The sequence below is a fragment of the Aethalodelphis obliquidens genome, unplaced genomic scaffold (genome assembly GCF_003676395.1).
Source record: "Aethalodelphis obliquidens isolate GAN/ISIS:26980383/991018 unplaced genomic scaffold, ASM367639v1 scaffold59, whole genome shotgun sequence".
Classification (NCBI taxonomy): domain Eukaryota; kingdom Metazoa; phylum Chordata; class Mammalia; order Artiodactyla; family Delphinidae; genus Aethalodelphis; species Aethalodelphis obliquidens.
Window position 1 is genome coordinate 3,980,102 of NW_020838003.1, and position 17,265 is coordinate 3,997,366.

The 17,265-nt window shown below is 39.7% G+C and overlaps 1 protein-coding gene across 4 annotated transcripts in view; it reads right to left on the bottom strand.

Annotated features, from left to right (window-relative positions):
• Nucleotides 1-11,518, bottom strand: part of G3BP2 (G3BP stress granule assembly factor 2) — a 30,436-nt gene extending 18,918 nt beyond the window's left edge. Inside the window, exon 1 of one of the 4 annotated variants that reach the window (XM_027087625.1) lies at nucleotides 11,309-11,518. Coding sequence is in view for 2 of the 4 variants with exons in the window: in XM_027087622.1 (XP_026943423.1) it covers nucleotides 11,116-11,217 (102 nt within the window). In the remaining 2 variants the exon portion in view is untranslated. Of the gene's footprint in view, nucleotides 1-11,115; nucleotides 11,233-11,308 lie in introns of those variants that run through there. The other 3 variants (XM_027087626.1, XM_027087622.1, XM_027087623.1) reach the window with 3 other exon arrangements.
• Nucleotides 11,519-17,265: the final 5,747 nt, after the last annotated feature.

A 17,265-nucleotide genomic window follows, 5' to 3' on the forward strand; every position in this document is an offset into this window, starting at 1 on the left:
AGAGAGACAGGCAAAGGAGATGGGCAGTGGAGGTAACTTTTACTTGATTAAGTCAATAAATTATTATTTATTCAAAAAAGGTTAACCTGAAAAGTGAACTTCAAATGGTGAACAAGATAAGGCAGTGCTAATCTGGTAAATGCTTAAACAAATAGCTATACATAAGAGGCTATGCAGAGTACACTTGTTACGGGGATGCTCTCCCAGGGAATGATAAAATGAAATGAAGAGGTTACTTAGAGGATGGTGTTTCAGTTAACTGCACTGACTTAAATGTAACTTACAGATCAGTTACTTGTTTAACTGATTTAGTGACTCAATTTAGAAGGCTAAAATATAATCGACTGATGGAAGTGAACTCCATCAACCAGAAAGTAAAAGTATAGAAGGGGAAAAAAGCAACCTCACTGACTTACCTACTTTTTACAACAGGTTAATTTATGTATTCTACAGAAACAATTGCCATCTTCCAGTGTTCTCCCCTGGAGGAGGGAAATTTATTCACAGCAAAGAACCCAAGGCATAGGTAAGCAATTTCTGGGATTTGGGTCCTTCTATATATATGTGTGTGTGTATATATATATATACAGAGATATATAAATACACACACACCCCTCTGAACATGAAAGTAAGAAAGGTTTTAACTATCTAAGGCCATGAAAAAGTCATGACCTTTTTGGATCTTATTTCTTAATTCACAAATGGAGAAGCGATCTCTGGTCAAGCCTACAAGACTATGCAGTTCAACAAAGATAGCCAAGATTTAAGGATACTTATGTACAAAAAGAATCTTCAGAGACTATTGGCCTCTAGCACCTTCAAAGAAAGAGCAATTATCATTTAACACCTTTTTATAGAAAGTGAAATTCCATGTATTAAGCCCCGCTTTCCCACAAAACACCTGAATATGTGGAGACTGCTGTCATACTGGGATGTACAATGTAAAATGTACTCTTTTCCTGTCAGTTAAAAGCAATATCAATCCTATTTATTCATCGAGATACCAACACGATTACATCTGACTTTCCTTACTATTTACAGAGCTTCAACTACTTCAGAGGTCATTCACTAACTCTGCCCGTAATTCCTGTGTATCTTAATCAATATCCTTTTATTCCTGTCTCTCTTTCTAAATAAATTTGTTTACTTATGGCTGTTGGGTCTTCGTTGCTGTGCGCGGGCTTTCTCTAGTTGCGGTGAGAGAGCTTCTCACTGTGGTGGCTTCTCTTCATGCGGAGCACTGGCCCTAGGCGCACAGGCTTCAGTAGTTGTGGCTTGCGGGCTCAGTAGTTGTGGCTTGTGGGCTCTACAGCGCAGGATCAGTAGTTGTGGTGCACGGACTTAGCTTCTCCACGGCATGTGGGATCTTCCTGGGCCAGGGCTCGAACCCGTGTCCCCTGCATTGGCAGGCGGATTCTTAACCACTGCGTCACCAGGGAAGCCCCTCATTCCTGTCTCTTAAAATGTTTCCTCCTCTCCATTTGCCTAGACTAATTTCTGAAGCACATCTACTCCAGCTCTCATGGGAAACTGCTCTATTATCAACTGTCACCATCTTTTCTGAACCTCTTTATGTCCATTAAGAGGGGAACGGAGGAGAGGAAAAAGTAACACTATGAACACAAATCCAAGATAGCAAAGAAAGTCACAGTGTGCTTTATATCCTACAACATGCTCAAGTTTCCTCAATTTCAAGATATCCTTTAAAAAAGTTATCACCCTCTTTCTCTTTTCTCCTTGACCAAAGCTTCAGTTTTTAGGAAAACACTTAGGGTTTTTGTTTGTTCTTTAGTTAAAAATCACTAATATAATGGGGCTCCCCCCAAAACAATCTCAGGCTACATGAATATGAATGTAATGTCTAAAATGGACTGACAGTTCTAATATGCATAAATTAAATACTGGTTCAACAGTGAATGGAAACTACAGGAAGGTAGATTTAGCTTCAATATAATGCAAGAATAACCAGAACAGAGCTACTTCATGAATAGCCAATCATTGCAGGTATTTATTCCAGAGACTAAACAATTTAGCAGAAATGTAGTAAAATAATATGTCCAAAAAATGCATTCATTTGGGCCCAGCTAAAATACTGTTCTGAAAATCTTTCCTGATTTCCGAATAGAATACAATTGTCTTTCCCCTGAATTCTCAAAGTACTTTGGGCCTTTGTCATGGCACTTTATTAATCATATTCTGGGGACTTCCCTGGTAGAGCAGTGGTTAAGAATCTGTCTGCCAATGCAGGGGACAGGGGTTTGATCCCTGGGCCGGGAAGATCACACATTCTGCAGAGCAACTAAGCCTGTGCGCCGAAGCAAATACTGAGCCCGCCTTCCTAGAGCCCGTGCTCTGCAACAAGATGCCCGTGCACTCCAACAAAGACCCAATGCAGCCAAAAGTTAAAATTTAAAAAAAAAAATCATATTCTCACCTAAATTACTAACTGTGCATCTTAGTCTTCCCCTTCTCTACTCCTCTCTCAAATATTATAATCTAAGTTCTCCCTTAAATGTAATTCTCTGAAAAGTCACAATTCCCAAAAATCCAATGACCTCAGTCTTCTACCTGTCTACACTATCACTGTTGCTCACCTCCTCCTATGTTTCTAGATTTCTACCATGAGGCAACTTTCCTTCTCATCAAAATGCAAAAGTCCTCAAGGTCTGTCTTCTAATGTGGCAATTTCAGATTGTCAAATGGCTTCAGCTCTCAGACATACCTAAATTTATATGTAGTCTCTGCCATGAACTCAAATTTGACATTTTTAACCCCTTGCTGAATACCCACGTATGAACTCATAGGTAACCCAATATATGCACCCTCCCCTATAAAGAGAAAGCAGTTTCCTTATTTCTGCTAATGGTGCCACCATCTTGTTTGCAAGCTTAGTTCTAAGTGACTTTCCCTCTTTAAGCTTCAAACTGCAAAATCTAGACAACTCGAAAATTTCTTGGAATTTGTCCCATCCTGTCTGTTCCCATTGAATTCAGACCCTTTCAGTTCTTCCTCAAAAGTCTTCCAAACTTCTGTATCATGTGTAGCATACACTGTATCCAGTAAAATCCAAACACCTGCATTCAGTTTGAAGTATAAGGCCTTCCACTGAAATCCAGTCTGACACACAAGGCCCTAACCAACGTTTCAAATTTATCTTTCATTACACTTCTCACCTCTCTAAACAAATTCTACGCTCTAAGAATATTATACCACTTACCATCATTACTCTAGGCCATTGTCTTACTTCATTCAACACAGGCTGGGTAAATAGGTGGGATAACACAAATTCATTCAAGATTTACTGAATACCTTCTATATATATGCCAGATTCTATGCATGGAAAAACAAAGGTGAACATGTCAGACTTGATCTGCTGCTTGGGAGACAGAATTCCTAAACACAATTATCTAATATGATAAATGCTACAGCCCTACCACAAAGAATGTACCACTTGCACTGCAACAGGAGTAGAAATCTGACATGTAGAAAATGAGGAAGTGAGTATTTCAAGCCAGAGCTAAAAGAGAAAAGAATTTTTAGGAGATGACTGTCTCCTCAAAACCACAAATTGCTCCTTCATGCACTTTTCAAAAGCCTACTCAAGATCCTATTCCAACCCTACCTGGCTTTCTTAGCTAGGTCCCTCAGGCTGGATTAATCATTTCTTCTCTCAGTACTACATATATCTTCTTTGGCTCTTTTATTAACACATTTAGTCCTAGTAATATGTGTGCCTGTGCATAGGCACAACCCTCTCCTGTTTGGAAGTCTCCTTTAAGTTAATGTTGAGCATAAGCCTAGCAGTGTTATGCTTCCAGGAGATGCTCAAGAGACGGTCTTTGCAGCATCTACCATTACTTTGTACATAAAAGGATTAAAAAATTTGTTGAACAAATCTGTGATGCTAAAGACCTCTTAAGGGAAGTCCCTGATGATCCAGTGATTAGGACTCTGCACTTCCACTACAGGGGGGCACGGGTTCGATCCCTGGTTGGGAAACTAAGATCCAGCATTCCATGTGGTGGAGCCATTAAAAAAAAAAAAAAAAAAAAAAAAAGACCTCTTAAGAGAAGTAGCCTACCAAACTACAAAGGTATTTCAATAGTTAATGAATAAACCTCCTACAAAAGATGTAATGTACAACATGATAAAATATAATTAACACTGCTGTATGTTACATATGTAAAGTTGTTAAGAAAGTAAATCCAAAGAGTTCTCATCACAAAAATTTTTTCTATTTCTTTAATTTTGTATCTGAGAGGATGGTGTTCAAAACTTATGCGATAATCATTTCACGATGTATGTCAAATCATCATGCTGTACACAAACATATAGTGCTATGTCAATTTTATCTCAATAAAACTGAAAGGGAAAGAAAGCTTATATGGGGGAATGCTAATGAATAAAAAAATCATTAATCATGTAATTCCAAAATATTTTTAAAGTCAGTCTTCTATACTCTAGTTCTTATTTATATGTAAATGTATATACGTGTACACATTCATTTACGTGTACACATACTACTACTGCAATATGAAGTTAAGAGTTTTGAGATTAACTAAAGGTCCAAACAAAACAAGTAAAGCAGCTTTAGCACAAGTAATTCTAAGAACTTTTAGAGATAAATCTAAAAAATTTAGCATTACAGTAGACCCACACAATATAGTCAATTTATTTTCAAAGGTACCAAAGTAATTCTCTTTTCAACAAAACGATTTTGGAACAACTTGATGTCTACATGTTAAAACAAAAGGAAGTTTGACTCATACTTTGTACCATGTACAAAAATTACCCTGAAATGGACCACGGACCTACATGTAAAACCTAACTCTAGGCTTCTAGGAAAAAGGACAGGAAAAAACCTTAATAACCTTAGGTTAAGTAAAGATTTTAGATAAGACACAAAAAGAAAAAATTTTAGAAAACTGACAAATTGGGCTTACATCAAATGTAAAACGTCTGTTCAAAGTCATCAAGAAAATGAAAAGACAAGCCACAGTATGAAAGAAAATATTTGTAGAATACATATCTAATAAAGGATTTATTCCCAGAAGACAAGCCTCTCCTAACTTAATAATAAGAAATCCAATTTTAAATGGGCAAAAGATCTGAATATACAGTCCACATCAAGATATACAGATGGCAAATAAACATGAAATCAATAATCATTCAAAATTACAAATTAAAACCATGATGACATACCACTAAATACCTTTAATGGCTAGCATTAAAATCTAAAAATAGTAAGTGCCTGCAAGGATGGGAAAAGTTGGCAGGAACAAAGAAATGGTATAGTCACCTTGGAAAACAGTATGGCAGTTTCTCACAAAATTAAACGTACATGTCTCATATTACCCAGCAATCCCACTCCTACACATTTATCCAAAAGACATGAAGTACATGTCCACACAGAGACCTGTATGTTGTTTGCAGCAGCTTTATTAATAAACACTCAAAACCTGGAAACAACAAAATGACCATTAGCCAAGTGAATGAACAAACTGTGGTAAATCCAAATAATCAAATACTTGGCAATAAAAAGAACTTATTGATATATGCAACAACATGAATGAGTTTCCAAAATATTACCTAAAGATAAAGTTAATGCTATATGATTCTACTGATATGTCAGTCTACAAAAATGAAAATTATAGGGCTAAATCAGATCAGGGGCTAGAGACAGAAGGGAAAGAAATATATCTTGATTTTAGTGGTGGTTTCATGACTGTGTATGTCTATCCAAAATCATACAACTGAACACATGAAAAGACCAGTTTTTACTGATTGTAACTTATTCCTCAATTTAAAAAATTTAGCAATACAATTATGCTTTATATTAATCATTTCACAAACATTTATGGAGAATCTACCACATACCAAGCACTTATTTGTAAGGTAACCCTGAAATTGACAATATCCAACAGTTCAAAAAACGCAGTTTATTCAGTCTTTCATCTATTATATTAACAAAAATGAAAATGACTGATAATATCAAGTACTGTTAAAGGGGTGGGGGAAAAAGGCTCTTTCAAATACAGTGTTGGTGGAAATATAGTTACAACCTTTTGGAGATGTAATTTTGCAGTTTTAATAAAATTAATTTAAAATGAACACATATAACCAGTAATCCCACTTCTAAGACACACTACAAAGAAATACATGCACAATTGCACAAAGATAATAGGAAAGTTATAAAAATAGACAAAAAGTACTCTCCACAAAAGTTAATAACCAAATTGTAGAATGCTACAAATCCCATCTTTGGAAAAAAGGCATGATACAAAAAGAAATATACAAGATAATATGTGTTGTGGGTCTAGGGAAAAAAAGAAACTACATACCAATTCAGACCACCACTGGTAAACTATTTACTATACTGTCTGAATACTACAAAGAGTATATATGTACTTTGTGATTTAAATTTTTAAATTTAAATAAATTTTTTTTCTTTAAATTTTTCATTTACTTTCTGATAACCATCTAACAGATACATGTTATTAGTCAGAAAACATGGCTCTAGAATAAAGGTCGAAAGTGTGAAAATTCATTTAGCACTACAAGCAAAGCAAAAAAGTAATCTGACATTATGCCTACAACATTAGTGACAATTTATGGTTAAAGTCTGAGTGTGCTTAAATACTACCAACTAATTGAAAATAAAATTGAGGAGGTGGAGATGGGAGGAACAGTGATAAAGATACCATGCTGGAATTTAAAATCAGCAGCTACACAGAGAAACAAAAACTTACTGCCTAGATCCTAAGGTGCACTCTCAAATTTTGTTGTTTCCAAGAGGTAATTTAAAAAACATTTGATATGCTTACCTGATATAGCACTATTTTTTTCTGATAACCTAATATTAAATTAACGGTCTTAAAAACAAAAAAGTAATGGTCTTACAAACAAAAATACAATACACTGAACCCCAACTGTGAAACATCAGTTCATATGCAATCATTAAAATACTGTCAAAGACTATAAAACCATAGAAAAAAAGCAGTATAAAATTTGCAACTAAGATATGATTTCAATAATATGAAGGCAATGTTTGCACTTGAACAAGAAAATGAAATTAATTCCTTAGATGTACTACTGCAAAATAATTATCAGAGCAGATTACAATACAAAAGAGAAGGTTATCCAAGTGAAGTAATTTTGTATTCCGTTAATTCTTTTTAATCTTAGGAATCTCTGAAATGGCACCTCCATTCTATATTAAGAAATAAAATAGATATATCTACATAGGATCATAAACTCTAGTTATACTAAACTGTTAACCCTAAACACCTGGCTGCAACCACCACCACTATATATAAGCATCAAAATGCACAATCAAAAATTCACTCTTTGAGGAGCCTGGAATGTTCTGACCGACATCTATAACGAGTGATGAGAACTGCAGTATCTTTGTCTCAAGCACCTGGGGGGGAGGTGAGTAGGATTTCACTTATTGCAAATTACTTACATGAAATTTCATGTCACAATTTGGTGGCTATTTTAATAACTGGAAAAAAAAAAACGTGCAAAATGAAAACTGCTGAGAAGTTGAGACACCATGTTGTCTTAAAAAAAAAAAAAGTCAAGAAACCAAAAGAAAATGACAGTTTGAAAAACAGAAAAAGTCTACAAAAAATTTTTTCAGTACTGTACAGTTAGATGTAGTACTTTATCTTGCTTTCTATAAAAAGAGTAAGATCCTAGTAACAGGATGCAGTTATCTTACCAGAAACTATGTTACCAAAGGCTATGTCTATGCTAGGACACAACTTGTCTCTACTATTGGATACTTACCCACCCCTTTCTCTCTAGAGCCCCTCACTCATGGCTGGTCTCACACTAGTCAGGCCCAGGCCCATTCTCACTGAACCATGGACTGTAAGATCCATTTCTGACAGCTAACCTCATATTAAAATTGAAACCTTTGGAAATTCCAGATGGTCTTTGTTTAGAATGACTTTACCAATTGAAAGAGCAATGCAGGGCTTCCCTGGTGGCACAGTGGTTAAGAATCTGCCTATTGGGACTTCCCCGGAGGTCCAGTGGTTAAGACTCTGCCTTCCAATGCAGGAGGCCTGGGTTAGATCCCTGGTCGGGGAACTAAGATCCCACATGCCATGGGGTGCAGCCAAAAACTAAAAAAAAAAAAAAAAAAAAGAATCCACCTGCCAATGCAGAGGACACGGGTTCGAGCCCTGGTCCGGGAAGATCCCACATGCCGCAGAGCAACTAAGCCCGTGCACCTAGAGCCCGTGCTCTGCAGCAAGAGAAGCCACCGCAAGGAGACGCCCGCGCACCGCCACGAAGAGTAAGCCCCACTCACAACTAGAGAAAGGCCGCGCACAGCAACGAAGACCCAATGCAGCCAAAAATAAATTTTTTTAAAAAGAGCAATGTGTATCTATTTAGAAGAGCAACCTTCAATTTGTTGTGGCACACCGCAGAATGAAAGCATCACAAACAAGATCTAAGCACCAGTCACAGAAATAAAAGGTAGCTGTGGATTTTTTCTCTCCTCAGGCCCCAAAGGTAAGGAGGCAAGTTTTGAAGTTCAGAAGCTATTAAAAGTGACCAAGCATTAAAGAAATGGAAACGCAGCCCCACAAAAATTAAAGCGTGTATTTATATTATGCTTTAAGGTTTAACAAGTAACTACACATTCCTTTACCTCCGTGAAATAGATAGGATATTAGCTTCATTTACAGAAAAGGAAACCATGATGTTTTGAGAGCCTAAGGAAAGGAGTTCAAGGTCCCTCAGTTATAGTTATGAGAGAGAGGATTTGAAATCAGGTCTCCTCCCTTTAGTGATGTTTTCATTACACCTGCTTAACAACCACCGCTTATGAAGAACCATCAGGGATGCAAGAATATAAAAAAAATTTAAAGTCTAACTTAGCTTATTTGATACCGTAGGGAGGAGCCAAAAGGCAGAAAACAGTAACATAACAGGAAATCCAAAACAGTCATCCTAGCATACTACAATAGTGTATCAACATAGGGTAAAATATCTGGAAATTACGTTAAAAGTACGCTGAGAAACAGCAGTCAAGAAACTGATTCTATTGTTTCTGAAGCCAGTCCAGAATTCTGGGAGATAGAACTTGTTTGTTCTGTCAGCCCTTAAATGTTTCCCAGTGGAGAGTTAAGTCAAGTTTGTCAATTAAATTCTACTGAATTTAAGTTCAGAAACAACCTAATTTGTAACTATCAAAACCAGCCTTGAAAAGGGGTCATTCCTCATCTCCATACGCACTCAGTATAAAATATGTGGGAAAGTCTTATTTAAAGCAACCTAGAAAATTCTGATAACAGGCAAACAGCAATAATTCTTCAGGACAAGGAAACTGTTAACCTAAAGACACTATGGGTATTTATAGATTTTCAGTAACTGATACGGAGATTTTCATTTTTGATCTCTCATAAATGAAATATGGATAATAAATATATCCTACTAACAAGAGTGCCAATCCTATTCAAACTCAAGAGCTGTCTGCTAACAACTGCTCACCTGCTAACTAAACACTCACTCAATACGACTATCAAATTATTAAAGACTTATTTTCTTCTCCTTCCAGTTTTGATCCCCATCCACCCCACAAGCATTCTGGTTCTTTCCTCTTGCTGCTTGTTCACCACTGACAAACATTTCAACCCCTGAATATTCGGCAACCTGAACCCTAACAGTTCTTAAATAGTAAACAATCCATTTGAGGTCCTTATCCTCCCTATAATTCGTGGACAATCTTTCAGAATTAAACAGCCTCTAGTGATTAAATCATAACACAAGGATACACATGAATAATCCTAAATATTTAAGAAAACGGGAAGATTAAGAAACAACACATAATTCAGTACTAAGAATTTGAAACTAATCATACCGTCTATTTTTTGAGACCAGGATTTTGGACATCAAAAGGACCACTGGATACTAATAGGGTCAACTGTTTAGAAACTGTCCACATGCCTAAGGCTATATATTAACTGCCAAATATGGAGCCGGACAAGGAATTCCCATCTTCTTCCCCTGTAGCATACGGGGTCGCCTAACTGCAGTTAATGATTCACAGATCCAGGTACATGCAATGCTAACATTTGGAAGACTACCACCAGGTGTTAAAACCAGTATTTCAACACAAGTTATTATCACAACAATCAAGTGGGGGGGAAAAGGGCACAACTTTGCTATTATTCCAGCTTTGGTGCACGTGGGTTCTGTGGGTTTTTGCTGGTGCTTGATTTTTAAGAGAGCAAAAGTACTGCCCCTCCAAAAAAAAAAAAAAAAACTGTTAAGAAAGTAGGCATACATTGGAGGAAAAAAATTGATCTATGCGGAAAATTGTAGATGCATATCTATACTCGCCCCAAAGCGGCACAGGGCCATCTTAAGAAATCTGCCTTTGGAGAGGCAGGTAAAATTCGATCAGATTCAACTAACAATATTAACACAATATACGGATGCTATATTCCTCCCCTTGACTATCCTTCCCACCCTCCCCAAGAAGACATGGGGGAAGAGGAAGAAACCCATTCCTCAAAGCACTCAAACATCTCTTCTATTCCTGGGTCAGCAAGAGATCGCCTACATAAAAAGGGCACGGAGAAGGCGTACGTTATATACAGCCCGGGTTTCCCAGCTCCTTCGGGATAAACCCGCGGGGGGAGGGTCAAGGACCGCTGAACACCAGGTACTGGGTAAGCAAAGCGAAGGCTGCCTTCAGAGCCGGATTCTGTTTCCGTGCACCGAAATGGTGCCCGGAGGCCGCTACTTTCGCATCTGCGTCGCTTCTGCCTCCGCCGATACAGCCTCTTTTCCCCTCCCCCACGGGCGGGGCGGCGGCAGCCTCCCCACTGCCAAGGAACCGGGAATAAGAGCCGCAAGAGTCTGGGATGAGGCTGGTGGGCTCCGCACCCGAAACATCCTATCTATCGGGCAAGCCCACTCCCCCACGTCCCGTCCGAAGCCTCCATCAGCGCGCCTTTGGGAGCAACTGCGTCCCCTTTCCTAGCTCGCCACCTCATCTCCAACAAACCCCGGCCCCACCTGTGCCCTCGGAGCCCTCCGTCCGCACGACGCGCGCCGGTCACCTCCCCCCCGCCACGGCCTCCCATCCCTCACCTGAAGAAAAAGCTCGGCTTCTCTCTCGCACACACAGCAGCGTAGGCAGCCGGCAAGAACAATGTCTCTCTCTGCAGCTACACTTCCGACACCGGAGCTCATTCACTGGACGGTTGCCTCGAGCCGCGGCGCGCGACTGGAATGTCCCCTTCCGACCACCAGACCGACCGCCCTTCCCGGCCCCCATACACACCTCCAACCAACAGCGGCGGCGGGTACGTCGCGCGGAGGTCAGCGGGAAAGTCGCCGAGGACTGGCTGCAGCAGATTCTTGTCGCTCGCCGCCCTCTCCCTCCTCCGACAAACCTCAGACCTCGGAACCGGAGAGGCACGAGCTGGTTCCCCTTACAACCACCTCTTCCCGGGCGCCAGGCACTGCGGCGAACGACAAGGAACACGGACGTCCCGCCCCCTTTGCCACCGCCCCCTCTTATTGTTTTACCCCTGCCGAAAGGGCTGGGGGACCCCCCAGCACGGCTTCAGCCAATCACGCATCTCCTCCAAGAGCTGGACCCAACCTTCTCGCGTCTCTCTGCGGAGCACGCGCAGAACGCCGCCGCGCTCACGTACTCTCGCGCCCGGAAAGCCGGGGAACCGGAACCGGCGTGAAGCCGGGGCGAGAGTCCGCTGATTTGACGTCACAAGAAGGCTGCCTTTCTCCTGCCCCAAGGATCCGGCCTCTTCGCCCTTCGAGAGCGCACCCTAACAGGAGCCGGGTCGCTGCAGCGCTGTGCCTTCTGCGTTGTCTTTTGGGGACTGATTTTTCTGGTCCTTTTATGTTATTAAGAGGAAGGGAATTTTAGTGATTTTTTTTCTCTCTGAACTAGGTGTCTGCAGGTTGCTGCTCTAGACGAGAGTAAAAATGCAGCCATTGGTTTCAGCTGCTTGCACCCTAAACTCAGCCTAGGAAATGGAGGTTTTTAAGCTCCACCGAGAAGTTCAAAATCGTTCAGCGCTATATTATGGGGCCTACTGGGTGCTAAGTACTGGGATGTAGAAAAATAGGACGTGGTCTCCACAGACAGAAAAAGCAGTTCTGTTTCTTTGTGTGTTGTTTAGCGTTAGGCGTTGCTAAATACATACTAAGCATTTTACATGCTAAAGCAGCTAAAAGCTGAAATCACAGGAGATATCAGGATTACAGACCTGTCCTAGATCTAGGCCCAGACTTGGCCGCAGGGGCATAGCTGGGAAAACACTAGACACTGACTCTCATGACCTTGATTCATGGAAAAAGCCACATCTTCTTACAGTCAAGGAAGCCACTTTGCACCTTAGTTCTGGCAGTGTTTCTCAGAGACTATCAAGACAGCTGAGGAATTTTGGAAGGAAGGGCTGAGGAAATGGTGAAAGGAATAAAAGGCAATTAGGAAAGGAAATGCCCACAGAAGAAACAAAACTCAGGCATATACATTTCACCAGTTTTCTTAACAATTCTTTCAGAGTAACTAACTTTAAAGTATTTTTCACGTGTGAAAACTGAGGTTTACGGGGCAGTGCAACATTTGAACCTCCAAAATCTACACTACTATTAACTTATGCTGCTTAATCACGTTGTTATATACAAAATATATGGGCAGACTATCACTCTTATGAAATGAACTTTGACATGTTTTTCTTTAAAGTATCATAATACATTACATGAAAACTGCCCTTCAAATCTAACACTTATGTGCCAGCCACTCATCTGTTTTAATTGTTTAATCCTCACAATAACCCTATAAAGTAGTTACGATTTTTATGCTAATTTTACACAGGAGGAAACTAAGGCTTAGAGAGGTCGAGTTAACTTGCCCAAGGTCACACAGCTACTACTCCGTTGGAGCTGGGATTCAAACACAAGCAGTCTGCCTTTACAATCCATGCTATGGAATACTCTCCTTGTATTAATTGGCACAACTTACTTATCTCTTCTGTTGATTGACATTTCTACTGTTTCCACTGTGAAGCTCTTATGCACGATGCTGTTATTCCTCACCAAGTACAAAAATTTCTCTGGAGCAGTGAGTCTCAGAAATTAACATGCATCAGAATCACCAGGAGAGCTTGTTAAAACACAATGCTGGGCCCCCTCCCAGGGTTTCTGATTCAGCAAGTCTATGTTGAGGCCTGAGAATTCGCATTTCTAACAAGTTCCCAGATGCTGCTGCTACTGCTGCTCTAGGAACGACACTTTAAAAACCACTGATCTACACCATGGTTGGCAAACTTACACTGTTAGGGCCAGACAGTAAATATTTTAGGACTTGAGAGCCATAAATGGTCTTTGTAACATATCCAACCCACGCATTCCCGTTTTTAAATCCTTCAAAAATGTATTAATAAAAGAAATATTCTTAGCTCTGGAGCTATATAAAAACAGGCCTCAGACAACCCTTGTCCGAGGGTACATATCAATAGGTGGAGTTATTGGGAAAAACGACTTCATTATCTTCAATTTTATTAAAATACCCAAAACTGTTTTCCTAAGTAGTTATTTTTACTTCCTAAATGTCTCTTAAGTCCGTGCCCTCTGAATACTTCTCCATACGTATAGCTCTGCCCAGGTTCAGGACCGTTTTATCTTTCCAGAATGACTGCAATAACCTAAGGAATCTTCCAGCCATACGAATATAACCTCCATTAAATACCCCCTCCCGGGACAGACAATAAGGCAGGGAGAGAAGTAGGAATGTATTCATTCAGTGGCTCAAGCCAAACACTTTTAAGTCACCCTTGACTCTGTCTCACACCACACAGCAAATCACCAGCAAATTTCTGTTCCCTCTACCTTCAACATTTATTCTAGATTAAACACTTAGCACTATTACTGCTATTATTATTATTATTATTCTCACAGCAACCAGATCCTTTATAGCTATAAATCAGATGACATTCTCAAAACCCTCCAAAGGCAACACAATAAAATCCCAAGTCCTTACCATGCAAGGCATCCCATCCCTAATTTAGTTCTTACCATTACTTCTTTTCTTACTACTTTTTCTCTTATACACCTCAGCCCTTCCTTTGACATTTCACATCCCCACCCCAATGTGTGTCTTAGATGTGAACCTTTATCAAAAGTTTATGAAAAATCAAAATAAACTGCATCTACTGATTTCCCCAAGTACTCATACTGAAATATCTCACTCAGGCATTTTAAAGGTGAGTTAGGCATGATTTTACCTTACACAAACTACCCTTCAAAGAATTTCAGTTAACCTTATCTGCTTAAATACTCTACTAGCTTGTCTAAGCTGTATTCTGTGGTTATTTTGTAATTTCCCTATATTTCCTAGGTTCTCTTCTAGGTTGTTTTTTATAAATAGTGTAACTCAAATGGTAACCTACAGGTTGTCTGGCAGAGTGTCTACTCAATAATAGCTTCCAGGGCTTCCCTGGTGGCGCAGTGGTTGAGAATATGCCTGCCAATGCAGGGGACACGGGTTCGAGCCCTGGTCTGGGAAGATCCCACATGCCGCGGAGCAACTAGGCCCATGAGCCACAACTACTGAGCCTGCGCGTCTGGAGCCTGTGCTCCGCAACACGAGAGGCCGCGACAGTGAGAGGCCCATGCACCGCGATGAAGAGTGGCCCCTGCTTGCTGCAACTAGAGAAAGCCCGTGCACAGAAACTAAGACCCAACACAGCCAAAAATATAAATAAATAAATAAATAAATAAATAAAATAAAATTAAAAAACTGCATCTTTAAAAAAATAAATAGGGCTTCCCTGGTGGCACAGTTGTTGAGAGTCCGCCTGCCGATGCAGGGGACACGGGTTTGTGGTTATTATGGATACTCTGTCAGACAACTGGTAGATTGTCATGTGACCTCTATCCATAAAAAAGCATCTAGAAGAGGCTCTAGTTGCAATTTTCTTTGGACATGATATCCCTTTACCCCTAAACACTTCAGTGTGTATTTCTTAAAAGACAAGGACATTTACTTCTATATCCACAATACAATTATCAAAATCAGGAATTAACATTTTTATAGTACTATAATCTACAGACACTCAAATTTCATCAACTGTCCAACTAATATCAAAAGGAAAAAATTGTTTTCTGGTCCAGGATACAATTCAGGATTACAAATGAATCTGGTTATCATGTCACCTTAGTCTTCTGTAGTCCAAAGTTTTTTCTCAGTCTTTCTTCTTTCATGACCTTGATATTTTTAAAGAGTACAGGACAATTATTTTAAAGAATGCCCCTGAATTTGGTAACTCTGTTGTTTCCTGATATTTAGATCTACATTATGCATTTTGGGGAAAAATACCAGAGAAGTACTGTTCTGTCCTCAGTGCATCCTATGGAGGCACATGATGTCCATGTGTCCTATTACTGGTGATGTTCCCTTCACGGTTAATGCAGTGTCTGACGGGCTTCTCCACTATACAGTTCTGTTTTTCCCTTTGTAATTAAGAAGTAATTACAGTTGTGTAGTCTGGTACTTTGAAACTGTGTACATAACCCATTTATCATGATCGTTTCACCCAGTTTTAGCAGCCATTGACGATTCTTTGGCCGAATCAGTTTTTGTTATAGTGGCTACCTAACTGTGATTTTTCTAATTCCATCATTCTTTCCACAGTTATCAGCTGCAATTCTACTATAAGGAAGACGTTTTCTCCTTTCTCATTTTTAAAAAATCTTTTACTTATATCAGTGTGAACTCATGGATTTCTACCTGATCATCCATTAATATCAACATTTATTTTCATGCTCACATTGTCCCCATTTGGCCCGTGGAAGCCCCACCAAGTTAGCTCTCATGCATTATATAATTTAATTGTGCATTATTTATTACAAATAATTGAACTAAGATATCTTTTCAAACAGTGAAAAAGAACAAAAAGTGACAAGGGCCTAAGAGAAGACAGTGGCAAGTAGAAAAGAAATTTATAAGTATATAGGTGGCAAAATTGTGATGATTAGCTGGGTATGGGGCATAAGGGAGAAGTCTAGGATAGGATGCTTTGCTGGTTTTGTCTGGGAGACAAGAGAGCCGCTGGTAATATTCACTAAGAAGGGGACTACAGAACTTTGGTATTTTTCTATCCATATGCTTGTATAAAATATCATACTAGTTACTTCATCCAATACTTTCTGATCTAATGCCACTTCAGAAAGATCTCTGACCAATGAATCTAAAGGAGCCCCAGTCACTCTCCATCTCTTACTCTGCTCTACGTCTGTTAATAGCACTTAGCACTACCTGACATTATATTTATCCTTTGATGGGTTTGTTTGTTTATTTATTTATTTATTGTTGGGGCATGCGGACTTCTTAGTTGCGGCCTGCAGACTCTGAGTTGTGGCATGCATGTAGGATCTAGTTGCCCGACCAGGGATTGAATCTGGGCCCCCTGCATTGGGAGATTGGAGTCTTACCCACTGGACCACCAGGGAAATCCCATGATGGGTTTTTTTAAATTGTTGGCCTCTCCAGTAAACCAAGTTCCATAAGAGCTCAGATTTTGTCTGTTTTGTTCAATGCTGTATCTCTGCCATAAAGAAGACAATCAAAATCAATTAGTGAATAAATAAATGTGTGTGTGTGTGTGTGTGTGTGTGTGTGTGTGTGTGTTTAGGGGGGCAGAGAGAGAGAGATATGATCATAATTAAACATTGCTTTGCAGGATATGACTTTTTTTTCTCTTAAAAAACAGACATCATTTTATGTTAGTACATAGTAGGTCTACTTAATGTTTTTTCCAATGGTTACACAGGTGTGGAATGACATCCTAAGCTTAGAGGCAATATACTAAATTATAAAGAAAGTTATGAGAATGTAATCAAAATAAATACAAGCCATGTAATTGCACATTTCTGCCACAAATTTGAATCAAAGGACTAGCAAACCTTGATAAGAAATCAGTATGAGGGCTTCCCTGGTGGCGCAGTGGTTGAGAGTCTGCCTGCCGATGCAGGGGACACGGGTTCGTGCCCCGGTCCGGGAAGATCCCACATGCTGCGGAGCGGCTGGGCTCGTGAGCCATGGCCGCTGGGCCTGCGCGTCCGGAGCCTGTGCTCCGCAACGGGAGAGGCCGCAACAGTGAGAGGACCGCATACCGAAAAAAAAAAAGAAATCAGTATGAAAACGTAATCAATAAACATGCAAAGTATGTCCCATTTATAGAAAAAGGGACATAGCATTAAACATATACG